Below are 23906 nucleotides of genomic sequence, written 5' to 3'. Positions count from 1 at the left end.
TAAATACAGTTTTGATATTCCTAGAGTACGACTTCATCAAACTAGAAATGTTCTACAAATCAAGGGACCCTGATTGTGGAATGACCTTCCCAACCATGTTAAAGACTGTACCTCTCTCAACCAGTTTAAGATAAAAACGAAGCTATACCTAATAAATTCCCTGTAACCTACCTTACCCCTCAACCAAAGTCTGTTTTTTTAAAGAGCGCTGTTTGTCGACAGAGTTGTATTTGTGCTGCTTTTTCAGCTATGTTTTCATTTTACTCTTTATGCTCAATTAGTATTAAGCTTTAGTCATTTAAGTTTTTCATGCCCGAAACGCTTTGCGTAATAGTGGCTTTAGGCATTGTATGTACTAGTCCTATCTATAAATCCATCACTCTTTGTAAAATCTCTTGTATGTATGTACCTTACCTAAATAAACATTTGATTTGATTTCATTTGATTTAATTTGATTTATATTATATATATTCTTATAGTGCACGTTCATCTTTAATTAAACAACTAGTTTAGAATTTAAACCATAATTTTTGTTGCGGCAGTTAACAATTATAGGTAATTTCCAGCACACCGAACCCCGGTATGTTTTAAAGTTCCCGCCACATGCATTCTTTGCATTTTTTGGGGAATGAGAATTTCAATGTATAATGTCTCGTATAAATTATTTTGAATTCATTAAATGTTGTAGTACTATTTTTTATAATACAACATATAAAAAGTTCTTGAAGCAAAATTTGAAAGTGACGATGTACACAATAGTTTAAAGAGTATGTAAGATGTCAATGTCAGAAAGAGGAGTACAGTCAGCTGGGAAGGGTGGTTCTCATTTCTTCCCTCTACACCTTAAAATGGATCAAAATATGGGAAGGTACCATGACTTGGATGTTTAGATGCATGCTCTAATATACCCTTTTTTCATCTATTTGTGGTGTTACGTAGGATGATAATGTTAAATATTACATAGCTGTTATTCAAGGTCCACTATTGTTTATATCATTAAATGCCTCCACAGGACGTATTTACCCGAGGGCCACTAACACTAGTAGCCTTGACGACTACAGGAAGCTAGCGGCTTGTCAAAGGTTCCCAGCCCTTATTTGTCTTGATGATTTGCTCTATCTGGATTTTAAAATCATCAGTTTTGGCATTTACGGCTTCGGTGGGTAGGAGGTTCCAGGGGGTTTATAACCCTGTAGGTGAAAAAGCATATGTTCTCAGTCCTACAATGTGATTTGTTGAGCTTGAAACCATTGTGCGTTGTTTTTTCACCTGGCCTCTTGAAGTTTTCTTGATCAATATCCTCCAAATTGTCCAGTCCTTTCAATATCGAATTTCAATTGTTCAATATCCTTTCAATGTGATCTTCCCTGTCATGCCTGGTTTACATTGTTATCCCTGTGGCCCTCAACCATTCCTGATACGAGAGTTGACTTGGCTCTGGAATTATTTTTGTTGCCCGGTGTTGCACTTTCTCCAGAGCAGCTATGTCCTGAAGATGGTCTCCATGCTTACGTTGAGGTTACCTTGAGGTGCTTCCGGGGCTTAGCGTCCCTGCGGCCCGGTCGTCGACCAGGTCTCCTCGTTGCCGGACTGATCAACCAGGCTGTTGGACGCGGCTGCTCGCATCCTGACGTATGAGTCACTGCCTGATTGATCAGGTATCCTTTGGAGGTATTTTACCAGTTCTCTCTTGAACACTGTGAGGGGTCGGCCAGTTATGCCCCTTATGTGTAGTGGAAGCGTGTTGAACAGTCCCGGGCCTCTGATATTGATAGAGTTCTCTCTCAGAGTACCTGTTGCACCTCTGCTTTTCAACGGGGGTATTCTGCACATCCTGCATGTCTTCTGGTCTCATGTGATGTTATTTCTGTGTGCAGGTTTGGGACCAGCCCCTCTAATATTTTCCACGTGTAAATTATTATGTACCTCTCCCGCCTGCGCTGAAGGGAGTACAGTTTTAGGCTCTTTAGTCGGTCCCAATAGTTTAGATATTTTACTGAGTGCATTCTAGCAGTAAAGGATCTCTGCACGCTCTCTAGGTCAGCAATTTCTCCAGCTTTGAAAGGGGCTGTCATTGTGTAGCAGTACTCCACTCTAGAGAGCACAAGCGTTTTGAAAAGTATCATCATCAGTATAGCATCTCTAGTGTGAAAAGTTCTTGTTATCCAACCTGTCATTTTTCTTGCAGTTGTGACGGCTACTTTATTGTGTTCTTTAAAGGTAAGGTCTTTCGACATGAGTACACCCAGATCCTTTACATTGCCTTTTCGTTCTATGTTATGATTTGCCTGAGTTTTGTACGTGGCTTCCGTTTTTATATTTTCTTTTTTTCCATAGCGCATGAGCTGGAACTTATCTTCGTTAAACACCATATTATTTTCTGTAGCCCATAGAAAGAACTGATCTACATCTGACTGGAGGTTTCCCGTGTCCTCTATGTTGCCTACTCTCATGAAGATCCTAGTGTCATCTGCAAAGGATGATACAGTGCTATAGGTTGTGTTCTTGTCTATGTCCGATATGAGGATGAGAAAAAGTACTGGAGCAAGCACAGTACCCTGGGGGACTGAGCTCTTCACGGTTGATGGGCTGGATTTTATTTTGTTGACTATTACACATTGGGTTTTGTTGGTCAGGAAATTGTAGATCCATCTGCCTATTTTTCCGGTAATTCCTTTTGAACGCATTTTATGTGCAATAACACCATGGTCACATTTATCAAAAGCTTTTGAGAAATCTGTGTAAATTACATCAGCGTTTTGTTTGTCTTCCATAGCATCTAATGCCATATCATAGTGGTCCAGCAACTGCGACAGGCAAGAGCGCCCTGTTCTGAAACCATGTTGTCCGGGGTTATGGAGATGCTGTGATTCCATGTATTTTGTGATGTTACTTTTTTGCACTCTCTCAAAAATTTTTATGATGTGCGATGTTAGTGCTATCGGTCTGTAATTTTTTGCCTCTGCCTTATTTCCTCCTTTATGAAGTGGTGCTATCTCTGCTGTTTTTAGTGTATCAGGAATAACGCCAGTATCTAGGCTTTGTCTCCACAGAATGTGGAGGGCCTGCGATAGTGGTTTTTTACAGTTCTTTATGAATATGGAGTTCCAAGAATCCGGGCCTGGTGCAGAGTGCATAGGCATGCTGTTTATGGCTTCTTCAAAATCCAATGGGGATAGGGTGACATCTGATATATGATTTGATGTTGGTATCATATCCATAAAAAATTCATTTGGGTTATCAATCTTTAGTGTGTTTAATGACTCGCTGAAAACAGAGTCGTACTACTTCCTCAGTAGCTCGCTCATTTCTTTGTTGTCATCGGTGAAAGTTCCATCTCCCTTTCGCAGGGGCCCGATACTAGATGTGGTTTTTGATCTTGATTTTGCATAGGAGAAAAAATATTTCGGATTTCTCTCTATTTCACTGATGGCCTTTTGCTCTCTTTGCCTCTCCTGGGTTTTGTATGATTCTTGTAGCTTCCGTTCAATTGTTTCTATTTCTCTACCTAACCTTACCTAACCTTCTTCGCCGTTCTTGAGATAGGGTGCGACAAGTTGTTCCGTGATTCGTTTCCTTCGCCTATATAGGGAACGACGTTCCCGTTCCAATCTGCATCTCTTCCTCTTTTTTCTTAGGGGTATGCGATTTGAACATATTTCTAGTGCTACTGAGCTTATTTTTTCCAGGCACTGGTTCAGGTTTGCATTTTCTAGCTGTTCTTCCCAGTTTATTTCTGTGAAGTCCTGGTTTATTTGCTCCCAGTTTATCTGTTTATTATTGAAGTTGAATTTGCTGAAATCTCCTCCACCGGGAATCTGGACTGGTTTTGAAGGTCTACTCCCCATGGTTGTTATAACTTCAATTAAGTTGTGATCTGAGTAACAGGTATTTGTAATCATTATGTTCCTGATCAATTCATCATTATTAGTGAAAATGAGGTCCAGCGTGTTCTCCTTCCTAGTTGGTTCTACTATTTGCTGGTTTAAGGCAAACCTGTCGCACATCCGTAGCAGGTCATTTGCATGTGCCTGTTCATTTAGGCTACTTCCTGGTATTCTTTCTGATATTACTGTATTAGCCAGGTGCTTCCATTTCAGGTGCCGTAGGTTGAAGTCCCCAAGCAGGGATGATGTTCGGAGCTGGATTTGTGAGGTTTTCCAAGCAGTGTTCCATTTTCATTAGTTGGTCTTTAAACTGCTGAGGGTTTGCCTCCGGTGACTTATATACAAGGACAATAACTACATTTAGAATCTCTATTTTGATTATCAGCACTTCCACCATATCATTTGAGGTGTTTAGCAGCTCAGTACAGATGAGTGTGTCTTTGATGTAGAGGCTGACCCCACCCTGAAGCCGGTGTTTCCTATCACATCTGAAAAAATTGTACTCTGAGATCCATATTTCACCATCATGGTAGTCCGTTGTGTGGGTTTCTGTTTGGATACAGTAAAAAAAAAACTCTGAACTGTAATGCCAGTCCTGACCTTAAATGTTTCCTAGAAGGTTGTAACAGAACCCATGGGCACCACACCAGAAACAAATACCTATTTGATATTCCAAGAGTGCGACTTAACCAAACTAAAAATGCTCTGCAAATCACGAGACCCAGAATGTGGAATGACCTTCCCAATCACGTCAAAGGCTGTACCTCTCTCGACCAATTTAAGAGAAAAACTTAAGTACTGTACTACTTAATAAACTTCATGTAACCTACCTTATCCCCTAAATATTAACTCATGTCTTGCTATTTTCAAAATATACTGTTTGTTGACCAGCTTGTATAACTGCTGATTTCTGCCATTCCCCTCCCCCTTTTTTCCTTTTTCAACTCAATTTATGCTTTGATATCAATTAGTATTAATTGAGTTTAGTCTAGTCTAAGTTTTAGTCTAAGTGTTTTTTCCCACACCTTGCCCAAAACCCTGTGCGTATTAGTGACTTTTAGGCATTGTATGTACTAGCTCTTATCTAAAAATCCAACATTATATTTGTAACTCTTCTTGTATGAATGTACTTTTACCTGAATACATATTTGATTTGATTCAAACGGGTGCACACCAGAGATTTATACAATTGAATCACAACTTTTTTTCCTTTATACTATGCTTTATTCTATACTAATACTAGTGGCCTCGATGAGGACAGGAAGCTGGCAGCTTGTCAAATGTCCCTCCATTTGTCCTTGTGGTCTTTTCTAGCTGTACAGTATTTTAAAACCTAACAGTTTTTTGGCGTTACAGCTTAGGTGGGAAGGCAGTTCCATGGGTTTAGAACCCAGTGGGTGAAAAAGCATCTCCTGTTTTCTGTCCTACGTTGTGGCTTACTGATCTTGAACCTATTGCTCCTCATTTGTGTTACATCTGATCTTTTGAAGAAAGTGTCCGGATCGACATCGTCCAATTTGTTTAATATTTTGAAGTTTTTTTTTGAGATCCGCCCAGTCATGCCTACATTTTTCCTGAAAAGCTATGCTTATTATTGGCTTTAGATATTGTATGTACTAGCTCTATCTATTAATCCAACATTATGTTTGTAACTCTGCATCTATGTACTGTATGTACTTTTCCTGAATAAAATATTATTTTTATTATTATTATTATTATTATTATTGTTAGTGCAGTGGCCCTCAACTGTGCCTGATACAGGAGATGACTAAGCTCTTGTATGATTTTTGTTGCCCGGTGTTGCACCTTCTCCAGAGCAGCTATGTCTTTCTGAAGATGAGATCTCCATGCCTGGGTGCAATAATCCAGGTGGGGATGCACCAGAGACTTATACAATTGAACGAGTACTTTCTTTTTCTTGAAGGTAAAGGTACGCTTGATTATTTCCAGGGTTTGGTTCTTTTTTTTTTTTTTTTTAAATGCCACTCCCACTTGTTGACCAACTTTAAATGAATGATGGATTTTAATTCCAAGGTTCTTTTCTTCATCTATCTGTTATAAGGTTGTGCTATTAATTTTGTAGTTGTGATATGAATTGTTATGCCCCAAATGCAAGGTCTGTCGTCTGACCATTGCCAGTCGTCTGACCATTTGTAGAGTTCATGTAAATCTCTTTCTAAGGTCTCACTATCACTTTTGCTTCCCACTTTACCATAGATCTTAGTGTCATCTGCAAATTTGATAATGTGGTTTGTTATATTCTCATCTATGTCATTGATGTATATGTATATGACAAAAAGGATTGGCCCAAAATGGACCCCTGTGGCACTTCACATAGCACATTTTCCCAGTCAGACTCATTCCCATTAAGCATGACCCTTTTTCTATGTTTTAACCATTTTATCCACTTCAATCACTGTATAATCAGTGATCCAGTATAATCATGGACAGAACAACCGATCACTCTCCTACCTTCCTCTCAGCAAAATGGACATAACACCCTCGGTTACCAATAAACTTACCTTTAGACTACACAGCAAATCGACGATAGGAAATCTCATTGTGACAGCTCCTAGGACAGGCCCCAAATTTATGTGACGGGTTGTGGTATCGCAGCTATACTGAACCAAGATGGTGTGGCTCTCCCTCACACAAATAAAAAAAATGCTGCTATTGGCCTTGCAGTGTGTATGTCACAGGTGGAAACAAATGAAAATCATCAAATAAATAAACAATTTACTGAAATAGTAATGAACAAAAACGACACATGACAATACTTGGCTATCATGTAATGCAAATGTGAACAAGATAATTTGACATTAATACAAAAATAAACTATAAGCAATGAATACAAATCATAAATACATATACTGGTGTACTGAAGACAGCTACCATACCACCATGGCATCAGTCACACGACGTTGGCTGAAGGTGGACGATGGGTGAGAGACACGAAGGTGATCCTAGAGCACTAAGGGGGAGAGTGGCTCTCCAGGTTGTTGTTGTTGTTGTTAAAGATTCGCTACCAGGAACAAAAAGTTCCTAGTAACACAGGCTATGGTGAGCCCGTAGTGCCTTGGCTGGCTCTCCAGCGAGGCGGCGCCCTTTATATAGTCCGGCGGTGATGACTCGTCCAGTGTCAACGCAAGGTGAACATCTGGTCAACTAGCAAACTGCTCGTTTGTGGCTGGCGGTGCCTTTGTGTTGAGCTGCACCACTGCCAGTTGAAGGTGGCTAACTGCTTGTTTATGGGGGGCAAACTACCGGTTAGCAGTGGCGCCCGGCTTGCCTCTGAGTCATACCAGGCCGTACCAGGCCCTGGGGGGTATGGAGAGGTGGCAGAACTGATGACTCATCTGGGCTGGTGTAGATATAGACTTCAAGTGCAGAGGCATTGAAGGTGAAGGGAAAAGACAGTTCCACTGCTATGCACCCCCTCACTGTCTGGCTCGTTGTCGCCGTGAGGGGGCTTGGTGGGCAGCTGCCGGAGTGTGATGCTCTGTAGGTCAGTCCTCTGTCCTTTTGCAGCCTTATGCTCCTGCTGCTGCCCTTACCAGCAGGGGAGCCGGTCGGCCGAGCGGACAGCACGCTGGACTTGTGATCCTGTGGTCCTGGGTTCGATCCCAGGCGCCGGCGAGAAACAATGGGCAGAGTTTCTTTCACCCTATGCCCCTGTTACCTAGCAGTAAAATAGGTACCTGGGTGTTAGTCAGCTGTCACGGGCTGCTTCCTGGGGGTGGAGGCCTGGTCGAGGACCGGGCCGCGGGGACACTAAAGCCCTGAAATCATCTCAAGATAACCTCAAGATAACCAATTTTGCCAGGCCCCTTTTCCTTTTACTCGTGTTTCATTTTTCTCCCCCCTCTTCTATCAAATTGTCATTTCCTGCCGACCTTTTGCCTGTTTTGATTATTCTTTCGACCTTCTTTTGTTTTGACGCTCGGGTGTTTGAGGAGGCATACTCTTGCACCCGTAGAACTGTAGTACCCAACGTCTCGAGCGAGGGGACCCTTTTATTGTCAATCCTCCTTTCGTCACTGAACCCGCTCTCGACGGACTCACGGTTCTTAAGGTGGCGTTTGTGGGCGTATACTCATGACGCACCCCTGGGGGGCCCCGGTAAGATCGGCGATAGCTTCTTGTTGGGTGTCCAGCCTCTAATTGTGGCTCCATGGTGGGTGTGGGGGCACATTCGTGAATGAAAGTTTTTCCTCGTTTTCATGGCTGATAATGTTTCCCTTGTATTTTCTCAGGCTTGTGGGGTGGGCGACCTAACTCCCGAGTCGGACTGTGTTGGAAGACCAGGCCCTGTAGCCCCTGCTGCATTAGGCCCCGACGACCTGACTACTCCCCTCAGCTCCCCTCCCTCCTCTGCGGTAGGGTCGAGTCCCCAGCCCCCAGTGGTGACCACCTCGTCCCCTGGCACGGCTCCGTCTCTCATTGTGACTACTGCGCCTTTTACCTCCATGAACTCCGGGGGTTCTCAACGCCGTTCCCGCCACGGCCGCACTCGCACGATCCCTTCCCGTAATACTACTTACAACGCCTCGTTTGGTCCCGCTACGTGGGCTAAATACTTTGATCTCCACCATCTGGATTCTACTCCTCCTGACGATTTCTCCCTCCATAAACACCTTGTTGATTCAGTAGATGCCTCTGTTACTTTTAACTCCACCAGTTACGGTACGCGTGTCGTCGCTGCTCCTTCTCAGGATGCAGCTACTCGCTTAGCCGCTTTGTTCTGCATTGGAGAGACCTCTGTTCGGGTCTCCAAGAACGCTCGGTTAAATGCCAGTGTTGGCACTGTTCTCCTCCCGCACCATGTTGCAACTCGTGTTTGGGACCTCAACGATTGCCAAGAGGATATTAAACATATCCTTGAAGCTCAAGGCCATTCTGTCCTCCAGGTGGACACGTTTACTCGACCCCCTCGTGGTCATTGCCGTCAGCTCCTTCGAGCTGACGGCAATGACCGATGGAGCCGGTGCTCCTTTTGGGTAATTTCAACTGTCGACATTCCCTCTGGGGTGATGTTCTGACAAACACCCGAGGCCGTCTTCTCGAACCGTTCGTCCTCGCTTCATCTCTATCTCTTCTGAATTCTGGTGAGCCCACTCATGTGGACTCTCGAACTCGCAACCTTTCCTGTCTTGATCTTTCTCTCTGCTCGTCGTCCCTCTACTTAGATTTCACGTGGCAGGTTCTTGATGACCTCCATAACAGTGATCATTTCCCCATCCTCGTTTCCTTTTTCTCTTTCCATCCTCCTCTTTCCTTCCCTAGGTGGCAGTTTGCCAAGGCTGACTGGTGCCTATTCACCCTCCGCGCTACTCTCTCTGACCTCTTCTCTTTGCCTCTTCCTCGCGCCCTCCTCCTTTTTTATGACACTGTCTTCAACGCTGCCCTCAGCTCTGTCCCTCGCTCTTCCTCCCGGGGCACACGGAAGTGTGTTCCTGGTGGAATGCGGACTGTGCTCGGGCTGTCCGCTGTAAGCGTGCAGCCTGGAAAAAACACCACCGCCGGCAGACGGCTGATTCTTTTATTCTGTTTCAGAAGGCAAGTGCAATGGCCCGTAGGACCATCCGTACTGCTAAACGTGAGAGTTGGAAATCTTATGTTTCCACCATTACGTCCGATACTCCTCTACCGTAGATCTGGAAGAAGATCCGCAAGATTGCGGGCAAGTTCGTTCCAGATGTCTCACCTATTCTCCACCACCGTGGGACTCTTGTGGCGGATCCAGTGAAGGTCGCGGCCGAACTGGGTTCCCACTTTTCTTCTGTTGGCTCTGGTTCTCATCTTCCTCACTCCTTTCTTCGTAAGCCTGTTCTTGAATCTTCTCCTTTAGATTTCCACACTCTTCTCCGCCTTCCCTATAACGATCCTTTCTCTCTTTCTGAACTTCGGTCTGCCCTGGTCCTCTGCGGATCTACGGCAGCGGGCTCAGATGACATTCATTATGAGATGCTTCGCCATCTCCCTCCGTGCACGTTTCGGTATTTACTGAATCTGTATAACCAGGTCTGTGAGTCGTCGTCTGTCCCTGAGGACTGGCTCGATGCCGTTGTACTCCCTATTCGGAAACCAGGGTCTCTCGGTACGTCCCCTCAGGACTTCCGCCCTATTACTCTCACGAGTTGTGTTTGCAAGCTGTTTCTTCCCGCGTGACCGAGTGCGTGGTTCTCGGTCACGCGGGCCAACCTGCCTCAGTTTACTACAGCTGCTGGCTTAGTGAAGATCACGCCTATAAGAAATTGCGTTTTTGTGGTGATTTTTTGCTTTTTGAACATAAAAGTAATTATTATATATATCATGCCATGGGTCCCAAGAAAGTCAGTGGTAAGGCTCAACATATGAAAACCCATGTTAGGATGACCATAGAGCAAAAACAAGACATCATTACTAAATATGAAGATGGTGTACGGGTTGTTGAAAACTAGCTAGGCAGTACAACAAATCTCAGTCAACGATATCCACAATACTGGATAAGAAAAAGGACATTAAGAGTGCTAAAGTGGCAAAAGGCGTATCAATAATCATGAAACATAGAACACAAACACTTGAGGATGTTGAACAGTTATTATTAATTTGGATACATAGCAAGGAGTTAGCGGGTGATAGTTTCAGAGGCCATCATTTGTGAAACAGCAAGGAAATTGCATGAAGACCTTTTAACCCTTAAACTGCGCAACGGGCTTGCAGGCTCACGTCTGGTTTGCGCAACGCGCCTCCAGGTACAGTATTTGTATTTTTTACGTTCCATTCAAAACTCCCGCGGCTATATGGGGTTCACATCAGCTTCCTCAGGGCTCTTGTAAACAGATGCCATCTTTAAAAAAAATCGTGGTCCACATTCCCGGGTGTGGGAGCCTCAGTAGTGTGTGAGCAACCAAGGCTGGCGCTCACAGCATGAGCGCACAGCACTGCTGTTCAGCGTGTGACCACAGCATCGCCTAATAATGTAAAAATATATATATAACTTGTATTATTTAGCCATGATAGTGTTATAGAAGAGCCCTGAGTGTGATAATGACTGGGTACAATGTTCAAATATCAGTAATTCAATGCTGTTCACGATGTTCACAGCGCTAGCCACAGCACCACAGCATTATTTCGTCCATCTAGGAATCTTCAAATGATTTCTTAGGTTCCTTTTCAAAATAAACGTGTGGTCAATTATTCATTTAGAGGAATTAATGACCAGGATTGTGATAATAGCAGGATTGTGGTTATAATTAGCGTTGTGCGTAGTATTGTGGAAGGAGGAATTTTGGTGAGGGAGGGAGGGCAAGAATTGAGGTAGCCTCATTGTGTGTGTGGCTACCACTCTTGTTTTGCTCACCATACTAGCTTAGTGGTTCGCTATGGGCAACACATATGTACATAGGTATATATAGTGTGTGTATATAGTGTAAGAACAGCAACAGGAGAATGTTGAGAGGAGCTATTTTCGTGAGGGAGGTGACGTAATCGTAGTGTCGTCTGCTGTCAGCTGTGTGATTTTTCATGCAGTGTATGGTGGCCACTGTACTGTTTGGACACAATACCGGCTTACTTGCGTAGTTCTGGTAAATAAAACATGTAGATAGGTATATAGAACATGTGTAATAAGAACTATAACAGTATGGTGGGAGGAGCAATGTTGGCGAGTAAGATGTTGGAGTGAGGGAGACTGGCTGGGTGTGGCTGCTGTCACTCGAGGTGTTCTAAGTGTGTTGATGATGAATGTATATAGTGTGTGACAGTGTATAGTGTGTAAATAGATTGTATATATACATAAATTAGCATGATACATAGTAAATATGTGCTACATATGTGTACACAAGTGTCATGCACGTAACACAGTGTCTTCGAACAGTATGGATGTTTTACTGCCATAATATAGTGTACGTGTTCACTATACATAGGATTAGCACATAAAAACAAATAAAATGTATTTGGAACTGTGCGAAACAAATGAACAAAAATATATTCGCGGCAACTCATGCGCCCCGCCCCTAGTACCCTACTGGCCCCGGGAGCGTACGTCACGGGCGAACAGGGAATAATGACATCACGCCCCAATTTACGGACCCCATAGCAGCCAAAGTAAGTACAATTTCGATTTTTTTTTTACATACCCATACTGAGGGAAGGGTTTTTGACACTTTAAAAAAAAAAAGAATTTTTTCCAGAGAATTTATTTCCTGCGCACTGCGGGGGTGTCATATTTGGAGGCAACGCAGTTAAGGGGTTAAAGAAAACCCCTGGAACGAGTGATGCAAATGCGAAAGAGTTTAAGGCGAGCAGGGGGATGGTTTGAGAAATTTAGAAAAAGAAGGGGCATTCATAGTCTTCAGAGTGTTGTGTGTTGTGAGCTGGTGGATATCTGGTTGATGGGGTTCTGGGAGTTCTTCTACTCCCCAAGCCCGGCCCGAGGCAGAGAAGAACTGACCATCGAAGAATTTCACAAGGAGCAGCAACAAAAGACAGCTGAGGAAATTTCTTCAGGGCAGGAGGAGACAATACAGAATGTCCCTTCCTCATTAACACTTTCGCTCACCCCGCACGCCACCCCTCAATAGTGCGATATGGGACCCAGGGTGTCACGGGAGCGCGCGTAAATTCTGAAAAGTGTATGCTCTCTTCAACTTTGTCACCTTAATTCTCGTCCTACAAGAATAAATTTGGTATCATTGTGTTTGCAATAGAATTCTCTACAGCACTAAATGCATATAAACTCCAAAAGCCCGGCTAATTACCCGCAGCAAACAGAGAAAGTGCGACGAGTTACCCAGGAGCGCGCAAACGCGATAAAATGTTTTCACTATTTTCACTCTGGTCACCTCAATTTTTGTCCTAGGTCTTTCATTTTGGTCTCAATGGGTTCGCAATAGAATTCTCTAGAGGAACATTAGCATATAAAATATAAAACCTGGTCACGCTCCAACCGCCGACGAGTTGAAGACGGGCCACACGTTAGCCGGGAGTGAGCGCTCAGACGCCTTCCAGCTACACTCCCAATTCCCTCCCTTTTCAAGCCTTTCTTTCGCAATTTTCTTCCTGGAAGGGCCTTGTTCATGATCACTATCCATCGTGGAGTAAGGGTAGATAGTTTCTAAAGCCGCAGTAAGAAATATAGCCACGGAAAATAGCCGAAATGTTCACACGTTTGAGATGCGAGGGGAGGCGACATTGGTCACAACAGTGGAGCGAAAACAATGGGCCCACGGCATGTGCCAATCCACCTGAGGGCCACGAGGCTCAACAAAGAAAATGGGAAGACATCGGCGCACATTTTAAAACCAGTCCCCAAAAAATCGGATAAAAACCTGATTTTTGGCGATTATTTAAAGTGGATGACGCAATGCTGCGTCATCCCCGGTATTACCGCCAGTAAACGGATGACGCAATGCTGCGTCATGCCCGGGCGAAAGTGTTAATTAAGAAAATGTGTGCAGCATGGGAAGAATTGCAAACTTTTGCTGAAACGACTCGCCCAAATCACGGTGCAGTAGGACGTTGCCTTAACCTTTTTATTGACACTGTGATGCCTCATTACAGACAAAAATTAAAACATATGGAAAAACAAAAATCTCTGGAAAGGTTTTTAGACAAACAAGCAGTGAATCACAACCAGGTCCTAGTGGTATGCAGGCAAAATGTAAGAGTGTGTGTACCCCAGAGAAGTCATCACTGCCTGATGTTATAATGGAAGGGGACTCCCTTTCCAAACAGTAATACCTCTCCTCCTCCCACCTCCTTACCATCTTCCATACGAATCATGAGTCCTCCATAAAGGTAAGATAAACATATGTACTGTATTGTAGTTAGAAAAAAACATTGTATTCATTATTAAATGTATTTGTAAGTTAATATTTTGGAGGGTGGGGAACGGATTAATTCAATTCCCTTTATTTCTTATGGGGAAAAATCGCTTCAACTTACGACATTTCGCCTTACGATCCGTCTCTGGGAACGGATTACCACCGTAAGTCGAGGCCCCACTGTATATAAATTGGAGATGGCATAGGTGGGCAAGGGTGGCGCTCAGAGCTGCAACTGGATATGCTCTCTGTATCATCCTCATAGGCGCTGTATTACTTGCATCCGACCTTTGTGTTAGGTCCTTATTGCGCCTAGCTTCATCAATATCATGACCCTTATTTTCTTAAAGCAATAAGGTCTGAATTTTACCGACAGAGAGCGATCCTTCAACACCGCGCCGAACAGGGAGCCAGAGGCGCGTGCGCCACCCATAGTTGCTCACTCTGTACTAACCCAGTCAGCAGCCCTAGGACATTCTGGGAAATTTTTCCAAGATGGCTGCCTCTCACTGGAGATCCCAAGAGTCCATTTCGTACCCAACCTACTGCGAGCACGTTTTGACTGTGTACAAAAAAATAAAAAGTACTTTTGTTGGTTGGTGCAGTAATGGGCGAACGGTATTTGTCGTTTGGCGCAGTGCACTGGTTAAAGATGAACATTCCAGATTTTTGAGCTAGTGAAGAATGGTTGGAAAGATTTAAGAATAGGCATAATATTAAGAACAGGAAAATTGCCGAAGAATCATTAAACAGCTAAAACCAACACAGCAGGAACGAACACAAGCAAAGCTGATGAAAACATCTAGAACATCATGTGTGGAGTGTACAGTTAGAACAAGTGTTAAATTAAAGTACATAGTGTTAAAGTGTTAAAATTAAGTTGAGGTAATTGTAGTGTACAATAGTTTTCATGAACTATTGTAGTACTCAACATTCAGCAGAAGTACATAATCAATAGTGCTAACTGCATAATACATTACTGTACGTATTTACAACTCTGAGAATTCAAAATGGACATACTCCAACAATAAGGTAAATAAAACTGTAACAGTATTTTTTTTAGTAGAGTAGTAATATATATAGGTACAGTATATAATATTATAATGCATTTATATTATGTACAAGAAAAAAAAGGCACGACACAACCACCACCTGAAGGTCACTTCTAGCAACGACTCCAACCCTGCAACGAACTATGATTGGTCCCATATAATGCGCCAAATCGAGGTTGTACTGTATGTGAGAAAATGGAAGGATGTCATCAGCAAAAGGTATTGGCTGTAGAAGTTCAAATACTTTTTAATTCATTCCAGGGGTGGGAAAAAGGATACTGACTAAGATTTTGATAAAGGAGTTCATCTTCTCATGCATGTGTGCACTGAAATTGGTTAGATTTGTAACACTCCAGCTATCGATTTTCTTGTTGCTATACAAATGTTTCATAAACTGTTTCATGTATAGACAGTGCTTTTCTCAGTACTGTTATTTAAAGATTCCGATTTATTTTATGGGTTACTACCCTAAATATTATATACTGCATATTAATTTTCAGATCATGCAGGTGGAATCAGTCCCACTCAGAATGCAGTAAGGCTACTAGCAACCCTTCTAAAGTAACAAGCGCTTTATGGAAACAGCTCAGTGAGGAATGTGATACTAATATTAAAGCTCCTCTTTCACATGCAACATACCCAACAGATAAAAAGGTCTCTCCAAATGAGAGGAATACTTCTATAAATAATTCTTCATTCCAATCACAAGATTTATGGCATACATTGCACTGTCCTGCTTCATTACAAAATGATTTTAACCACCAAATAATGCAAAAAGATCCATGGGAGCCATTAACTACAGATCAAGGATCTCATGATCTGACAGATATTTTTAATTCGAACTTTACTGACGATATATTTAGAAAGTCCAACACAGATGTAAATGTGATTTCTATCATAGGTAATGAAGAAAATATTTACCCTTCGTTTTTCAAGGATATGAGTGATAACAAATTTGACTCTAGCGTAACCTGTGTTGATGTAAATGACTCGACAAACCCAATAAGTCAACTGTTCCCATCAAATCCTTGTCTCGCTGACAGTATATGGAATGAAAGTTCAAAAACACCAGCTGACAGTGCCTTTCCTTTTACTTCTGGAAAAGATTCGTGTGGGTTACATACATCAATGTCATGGGATAATGCAATTTCTTCAGGATCTCAAAAACGAGTGTTGCAAGATTTGGAGACTAATAACCAGTGCTCAGTTATTGGCCCTCCAAAGACATGCCATCCATATTCACTCCGGACAGCAAGAGATTTTGTATCTTCTCACAAACTGCCTTCATCTTGTAATGCTGGCGTTCCAGAGTCATACAGCAATCAGGGAGCAACAGTTGTTTTCCCTCAGAAACAACACACAGGTAATCTAGTATATGTTAAAATAAATTAAATTGTTAAAATAATTAAATTCAGTAGTGTGACTTATAGTTGTAATAATAATAATAATAATAGTTAATTCAAAAGAATGTGTATACAAAGAACATAAGAATAATGTATAATTGCAGGGACAGGAATTACACATACTAATGAAGCCACTATTATGCAGAGCGTTTCTGGCAAAACTTAAAATAAAATAGAAAAAATTTAACTAAAGTTGTGAGGGGGTACAATACTTGATACTAAAGGTAACAAGATGATGATAACATTCATGAAAAATAAAAAATGCATGCAAAAAAGTTGATACTTAAAAAATGACAGGCATAGACTATTACATAATGGAGTCGGTTGATGTAGCAATAGTACAGTAGTTTATTTATATTAATAACAGGATGGAAATACAAGGTGTAGTTTAGAAAAGCAACTGGATACTCTCATAACATTTTCTTTGGAACATAACAGAATACAGAGTAATATAGTAATTTAAGGTTAACCACTTAACTGCACCACTAACCAAAAGGTTAGGGGTTAACCAAAAAGGTTAGAGACGAAGTGGAAAAAATGCTCAAGGAGCTAAATAAGAACAAAGCAGTTGGTCCAGATGGAGTTTCACCATGGGTTCTGAGAGAATGTGCACCTGAGCTCAGCATTCCTCTTCAACTGATTTTTCAGGCATCCCTGCATACAGGAGTTGTAGCTGATGTGTGGAAAAAAGGCTAACATAGTTCCAATCTACAAAAGTGGAAGCAGGGAAGACCCCCCTTAACACTTTCGCCCGGGCATGACGCAGCATTGCGTCATCCGTTTACTGTCGGTAATACCGGGGATGACGCAGCATTGCGTCATCCGTTTACTGTCGGTAATACCGGGGATGACGCAGCATTGCGTCATCCACTTTAAATAATCGTCAAAAATCAGGTTTTTATCCGATTTTTTTGGGACTGGTTTTAAAATGTGCGCCGATGTCTACCCATTTTCTTTGTTGAGCCTCGTAACCCTCAGATGGCTTGGCACATGCCGTGGGCCCATTGTTTTCGCTCCACTGTTGTGACCAATGTCGCCTCCCCTCGCATCTCAAACCTGTGAACATTTCGGCTATTTTCTGTGGCTATATTTTTTACTGCGGCTTTAGAAACTATCTACCCTTACTCCACGATGGATAGTGATCATGAACAAGGCCCTTCCAGGAAGAAAATTGCGAAAGAAAGGCTTGAAAAGGGAGGGAATTGGGAGTGTAGCTGGAAGGCGTCTGAGCGCTCACTCCCGGCTAACGCGGGCTCGTCTTCAACTCTTCGGCGGTTGGAGCGTGACCAGGTTTTATATTTTATATGCTAATGTTCCTCTAGAGAATTCTATTGCGAACCCATTGAGACCAAAATGAAAGACCTAGGACCAAAATTGAGGTGACCAGAGTGAAAATAGTGAAAACATTTTATCGCGTTTGCCCGCTCCTGGGTAACTCGTTCGCACTTTCTCTGTTTGCTGCGGGTAATTAGCTGGGCTTTTGGAGTTTATATGTATTTAGTGCTGTAGAGAATTCTATTGCGAACACAATGATACCAAATTTAATCTCGTAGGACGAGAATTAAGGTGACAAAGTTGAAGAGAGTATACACTTTTCAGAATTTACGTGTGCTCCCGTGACACCCTGGGTCCCATATCGCACTATTGAGGGGTGGTGTACGGGGTGAGCGAAAGTGTTAATTATAGACCGGTATCATTGACAAGTGTAATAGTCAAAATATTGGAAAAAATAATTAAAACTAAATGGGTAGAACACCTGGAGAGAAATGATATAATATCAGACAGACAGTATGGTTTTCGATCTGGAAGATCCTGTGTATCGAATTTACTCGGTTTCTATGATCGAGCAACAGAGATATTACAGGAAAGAGATGGTTGGGTTGACTGCATCTATCTGGACCTAAAAAAGGTTTTCGACAGAGTTCCACATAAGAGGTTGTTCTGGAAACTGGAAAATATTGGGGGAGTGACAGGTACGCTTCTAACATGGATGAAAAATTTTCTGGCTGATAGAAAAATGAGGGCTGTGATCAGAGGCAATGTATCGGACTGGAGAAATGTCACAAGTAGAGTACCACAAGGTTCAGTTCTTGCACCAGTGATGTTTATTGTCTACACAAATGATCTACCAGTTGGTATACAGAATTATATGAACATGTTTGCTGATGATGCTAAGATAATAGGAAGGATAAGAAACTTAGATGATTGTCATGCCCTTCAAGAAGACCTGGAAAAAACAAGTACATGGAGCGCCACTTGGCAAATGGAATTTAATGTTAATAAATGCCATGTTATGGAATGTGGAATAGGAGAACATAGACCCCACACAACCTATATATTATGTGAGAAATCTTTAAAGAATTCTGATAAAGAAAGAGATCTAGGAGTGGTTCTAGATAGAAAACTATCACCTGAGGACCACATAAAGAATATTGTGCGAGGAGCCTATACCACGCTTTCTAACTTCAGAATTGCTTTTAAATACATGGATGGCGATATACTAAAGAAATTGTTCACGACTTTTGTTAGGCCAAAGCTAGAATATGCAGCAGTTGTGTGGTGCCCATATCTTGAGAAGCACATCAACAAACTGGAAAAGGTGCAAAGACATGCTACTAAGTGGCTCCCAGAACTGAAGGGCAAGAGTTACGAGGAGAGGTTAGAGACATTAAATATGCCAAAACTAGAAGACAGAAGAAAAAGAGGTGATATGATTACTACATACAAAATAATAACAGGAATTGATAAAATCGATAGGGAAGATTTCCTGAGACCTGGAACTTTAAGAACAAGAGGTCATAGATATAAACTACCTAAACACAGATGCCGAAGAAATATAAGAAAATTCACTTTCGCAAACAGTGGTAGACGGTTGGAACAAGTTAGGGGAGAAGGTGGTGGAGGCCAAGACCGTCAGTAGTTTCAAAGCGTTATATGACAAAGAGTGCTGGGAAGACGGGACATCACCAGCGTAGCTCTCTTCCTGTAACTACACTTAGGTAATTACACTTAGGTAATTACAAACTAAGGGAGCCGGTCGGCCGAGCGGACAGCACGCTGGACTTGTGATCCTGTGGTCCTGGGTTCGATCCCAGGCGCCGGCGAGAAACAAGGGGCAGAGTTTTTCACCCTATGGCCCTGTTACCTAGCAGTAAAATAGGTACCTGGGTGTTAGTCAGCTGTCACGGGCTGCTTCTTGGGGGTGGAGGCCTGGTCGAGGACAGGGCCGCGGGGACACTAAAAGCCCCGAAATCATCTCAAGATAACCTCAAGATAACCAACCGAGTATTCTTGGTTGGTGGGAACGATTGGAACTATGTTAGTCTTTTTCCACGCGTCTGCTACGACTTCCGTACACAGGGATGCCTGAAAAATCATGTAAAGTGGAATGCTGAGCTCAGATGCATATTCTCTCAGAACCCATCGGTGAAACTCCATCTGGGCCAACTGCTTTGTTCATATTTAACTTCTTGAGCATATTTTCCACTTCGTCTCTAGACACTTCTATGTGCTCTATGTTGTTCTCTGGAATTCTTATTGTGTCTGGTTCCCTGAAGATTTCATTTTGTACAAACACACTTTGGAACTTTCGTTTAATGTTTTAAACATTTTCTTTTCATTTCCGTGAATCTGTTTCCCATTTTCGTCCTCTGAATATTATCCTATACCTGCAATTTGTTGTTTATAACTTTGTAGAATAGGCCTGGTTCTGCTTTACATTTGTCCGCTATCCCTTTTTCAAAATTCCTTTCTGCCTCTCTCCTCACTGCTGTGTAATTGTTTCTTGCATCTTTGTATTGCTGGTATGTTTGGGAGTTTGGCCTCTTCCTATATTGATTCCATTTTTGTGTCTTTTAGTCTGGCCTTCTCGCAATTTCTGTTGAACCAATCCTGTTTCCTAGTTTTGCATCTCTGCTTTGGTACAAATTTTGTTGTGCCTTTATCATATATTTCACAAAACTTGACATACTGTACATCTCATTTACTTCTTGTCCTAACTGCAAGTCTTTCCAGTCAAATTTCTTAAAGAAATGTCTGAGTTCCCCCATAATGACCTCTCCTGAAATCAGGTTTTTCAATTGCTTCAACCTCATTTTCTTCCAGATTATAATGCACTGCATACTTTATTTAAAAAAAGACATGGTCACTTTTACCCAAGGGAGGACGGTACTGAATGTCAAATATAATTTTCCTCTTTCCTGGTAAATATGAAATCCAGCATGGAGGGAACATCCCCTTCCCTCATCCTCGTAGCTTGTTTAGCATGTTGAAACGTGAATGTTTCCAGGATGAGGTTTATGAATCTACAAGTCCAAAAATCCTCTGTTCTAGCTTTATATACGTCACAGTCTATGGATTTCAAGATTTCAAGTTGAAGTCGCTGACTACCAACAGTCGTGATCTATCTATATCCGCTCTCGCTATAATTTCTCTCATTATTGTTATAAGACCCTCTCGTTTGTTATCTAGCTCCTCTTTTGTCCATGTGTTGTTTGGTGGTGGACTATATGCTATATGATCGTTAATTTATCATCCTGATTGCAGATCTCTAGTGCTATTATGTCAACTTCTCGTGGATTGGCAATTATTATCTCGTTTACCTATAGGTGTTCTTTCACCAGCACAGCAACGCCACTGCCTTAACTAATTTTTCTGTCCCGTCTCCAAACCGAGTAGCCCCTTGGGAATATGACCTCATTTAAAATATCATCTTCAAGTTTTGTCTCCATGAGTGCAACAATGTCTGGTGTCTGCAGCTGTATTACATCACTTCAAAAATTCAAAAGGTGACACCCCTAGGGTCAACACTTGCAGCAGAGGAGCTCCAGCATATTTCAACAATCCTAAGTATTGTAGTACAGGTTGATGGTAGTGAGTGGTGTCCCAGAGAACATAAAGGTATAGTGCTCTTGAAAAATAGGTGAGATAACAGGAAAGTGCTAAGGGAAGTGAAAAATCGGATGAGAAAAAGTTGCCCTAGTGTTTACAGTGCAGAGAAGAACATTCAAGATGGCCACTGGCAAGGGGAAAAACAAAACAGAGCTTGATTTTGAGGGATTCAATGAAGAAAGCATTGATATTAGTAGTCTACATAACAAGTTGGTAAATTTAGATACTATAGTGAACTCTCATGTAGAAATAATTAGTAAATTGAAAGAAAGTAATGACCATTTGAATAGCAAAGTTTTATGTCTTGAGGGTTTAGTGAAAGACTTGCGCAAGGATAAGAATCAATTGGAAACAAATTGCAAAGCCATGGAAGAAGAAAATAAACTCTTAAAAATAGCTTTGGAAGAAGTTAAAGTAAATTTAAACATAAATGACTACAATAGGTTAGGCAAGGAAATTCAACAGGAGAAACAGCTTTTGTCAGCACAGATGGAGGAAGTTACACAGGGAATAGAACAGTGCAAGAAAGATATGCAACTCACTTATGCACAAGTGGCCAAGGAGAAGGAAAAAATAGAAGAAGCAGTAAAGGAAGTCAAACACTGCAGCAACCAAGATAAAACAAACATTAGGCTAGAAGTGAGGAAAGAATTGGCATCTAACCCGAAGTTGGTGCAAAACACAGTTGATCGGAGTAAGTCCCTGATCATTTTTGGCTGCAAAGAAAAGGCGATAACATCTAGGTCAGAAAGAGCTGTAGAAGAAGCTAAAGTAGTAGATAAAATTGTTGGCCTCGTGGAAGGTCTTACAACCATAGAGAATGTGTGCGACTACAGGAGAATAGGCAGGTACGTAAAAGGGAAAGATCGACCTTTGAGGATCACCCTAAACGGTGCCAAACAGATGGAAGAAGTACTAAGGAATGCTAGAAAATTGCAAAGGGATGAGGATGGGAAAGGGTGGTCGTTAAGACGAGATCTTTCAAAAGAAGATAGAGAGAAGCTGAAACTGAACCTCGCCGAGGCAAAACATTTAAATGAGAGCAGGAATGAAGAAGAAATAAATTCTTTTTTTCTACAAAGTGATAGGGGTAGGCAAACCAGTAAAGTGGTACATAAAGGCAAACCAACAAAATCAATAGAGAGAGGGGGAGTGAAGAATAAGGAGAGGGGGAACAAGTTCCTGAAGATTGCATACACCAACATAGATGGAGTGAGATCGAAGATACTGGAGTTAAGTGATGTAATACAGCTGCAGACACCAGACATTGTTGCACTCACGGAGACAAAACTTGAAGATGTAATTTTAAATGAGGTCATATTCCCAAGGGGCTACTCAATTTGGAGACGGGACAGAAAAATTAGGAAAGGCGGTGGCGTTGCTGTGCTGGTAAAAGAACACCTAAAGGTGAAGGAAATAATGACTGCCAATCCACAAGAAGTTGACATAATAGCACTAGAGATCTGCTATGAGGATGATAAACTAATGATGATAAATGCATATAGTCCACCGCCAAGCAGCACATGGTCAAAGGAGGAGCTAGATAGTAAACGTGAAGGTCTTATAACAATAATGAGAGAGATTATAGCGAGAGCGGATAACGATAGATCACGACTGTTGATAGTCGGTGACTTCAACTTGAAATCCATAGACTGGGAAGCATATGAAGCTAAAACAGAAGATTTTTGGACCTGTAAATTTGTAGACCTCATCCTGGAAACATTCTTGTATCAACATGTTAAACAAGCTACGAGGATGAGGGAAGGGGACGTTCCCTCCATGCTAGATTTGATATTTACCAGGGGAGGAAGAGATATTTGACATTCAGTACCTTCCTCCCTTGGGTAAAAGTGACCATGTCTTTTTGGGAATAAAGTATGCAATGCGTTATAAGCTGGAAGAAAATAAGGAGGTTGAAGCAGTTGAAAAACCAGACTTCAGGAGAGGACATTATGGTGACCTTAGAAATTTTTTTAGTGAGTATAATTGGACAGACTTGATGCTAGGCAAGGAAGTGAATGAGATGTATGGCAAGTTTTGTGAAATATATGATAAAGGCACAACAAAATTTATACCAAAACAGAGATGCAGAACTAGGAAACAGGATTGGTTCAATAGAAATTGCGAGAGGGCTAGAGACCGAAAGACACAAAAATGGAATCAATACAGGAAGAGGCCGAACCCCCAAACATACCAGCGATACAAAGATGCGAGAAACAACTACACGGCAGTGAGGAGAGAGGCAGAAAGAAATTTTGAAAATGGGATTGCGGACAAATGTAAAACAGAACCAGGTCTATTCTATAAATTCATAAACAACAAATTGCAGGTAAAGGATAATATTCAGAGGTTGAAAATGGGAAATAGATTCACGGAAGATGAAAAGGAAATGTGTGAAACACTAAACGAAAAGTTCCAAAGTGTGTTTGTACAAAATGAAATCTTTAGGGAACCAGATACAATAAGAATTCCAGAGAACAACATAGAACACATAGAGGTGTCTAGAGACGAAGTGGAAAAAATGCTCAAGGAGCTCGGTAAGAACAAAGCAGCTGGCCCAGATGGCGTTTCACCATGGGTTCTGAGAGAATGTGCATCTGAGCTCAGCATTCCACTTCACCTGATCTTTCAGGCATCCCTGTGTACAGGAATCGTAGCAGACGGGTGGAAACAGGCTAACATAGTTCCAATCTACAAAAGTGGCAGCAGGGAAGACCCCCTCAATTATAGACGTGTATCATTGACAAGTGTAATAGTGAAAGTATTGGAAAAACTAATCAAAACTAAATGGGTAGAACACCTAGAGAGAAATGATATAATATCAGACAGACAGTATGGTTTTCGATCTGGAAGATCCTGTGTATCGAA

The 23906-nt window shown here is 41.9% G+C and overlaps 1 protein-coding gene across 8 annotated transcripts in view; it reads left to right on the top strand.

Annotated features, from left to right (window-relative positions):
• Nucleotides 1–778: 778 nt before the first annotated feature.
• LOC123774564 (uncharacterized) overlaps nucleotides 779–23906 on the top strand; it is a 41611-nt gene continuing 18483 nt past the window's right edge. For 6 of the 8 annotated variants that reach the window (XR_011228022.1, XR_011228023.1, XM_045768957.2 and 3 more), the window contains exons 1-2: nucleotides 779–868; nucleotides 15246–16108. Coding sequence is in view for 6 of the 8 variants with exons in the window: in XM_045768957.2 (XP_045624913.2) it covers nucleotides 783–868; nucleotides 15246–16108 (949 nt within the window). In the remaining 2 variants the exon portion in view is untranslated. Of the gene's footprint in view, nucleotides 869–14818; nucleotides 14965–15245; nucleotides 16109–23906 lie in introns of all 8 variants that reach the window. The other 2 variants (XM_045768963.2, XM_045768929.2) reach the window with 2 other exon arrangements.

This window comes from Procambarus clarkii, chromosome 10 (genome assembly GCF_040958095.1).
Source record: "Procambarus clarkii isolate CNS0578487 chromosome 10, FALCON_Pclarkii_2.0, whole genome shotgun sequence".
NCBI lineage: Eukaryota > Metazoa > Arthropoda > Malacostraca > Decapoda > Cambaridae > Procambarus > Procambarus clarkii.
Note: the sequence above shows the minus strand (reverse complement) of the source record. Positions and strands in the feature narration are given on the sequence as shown.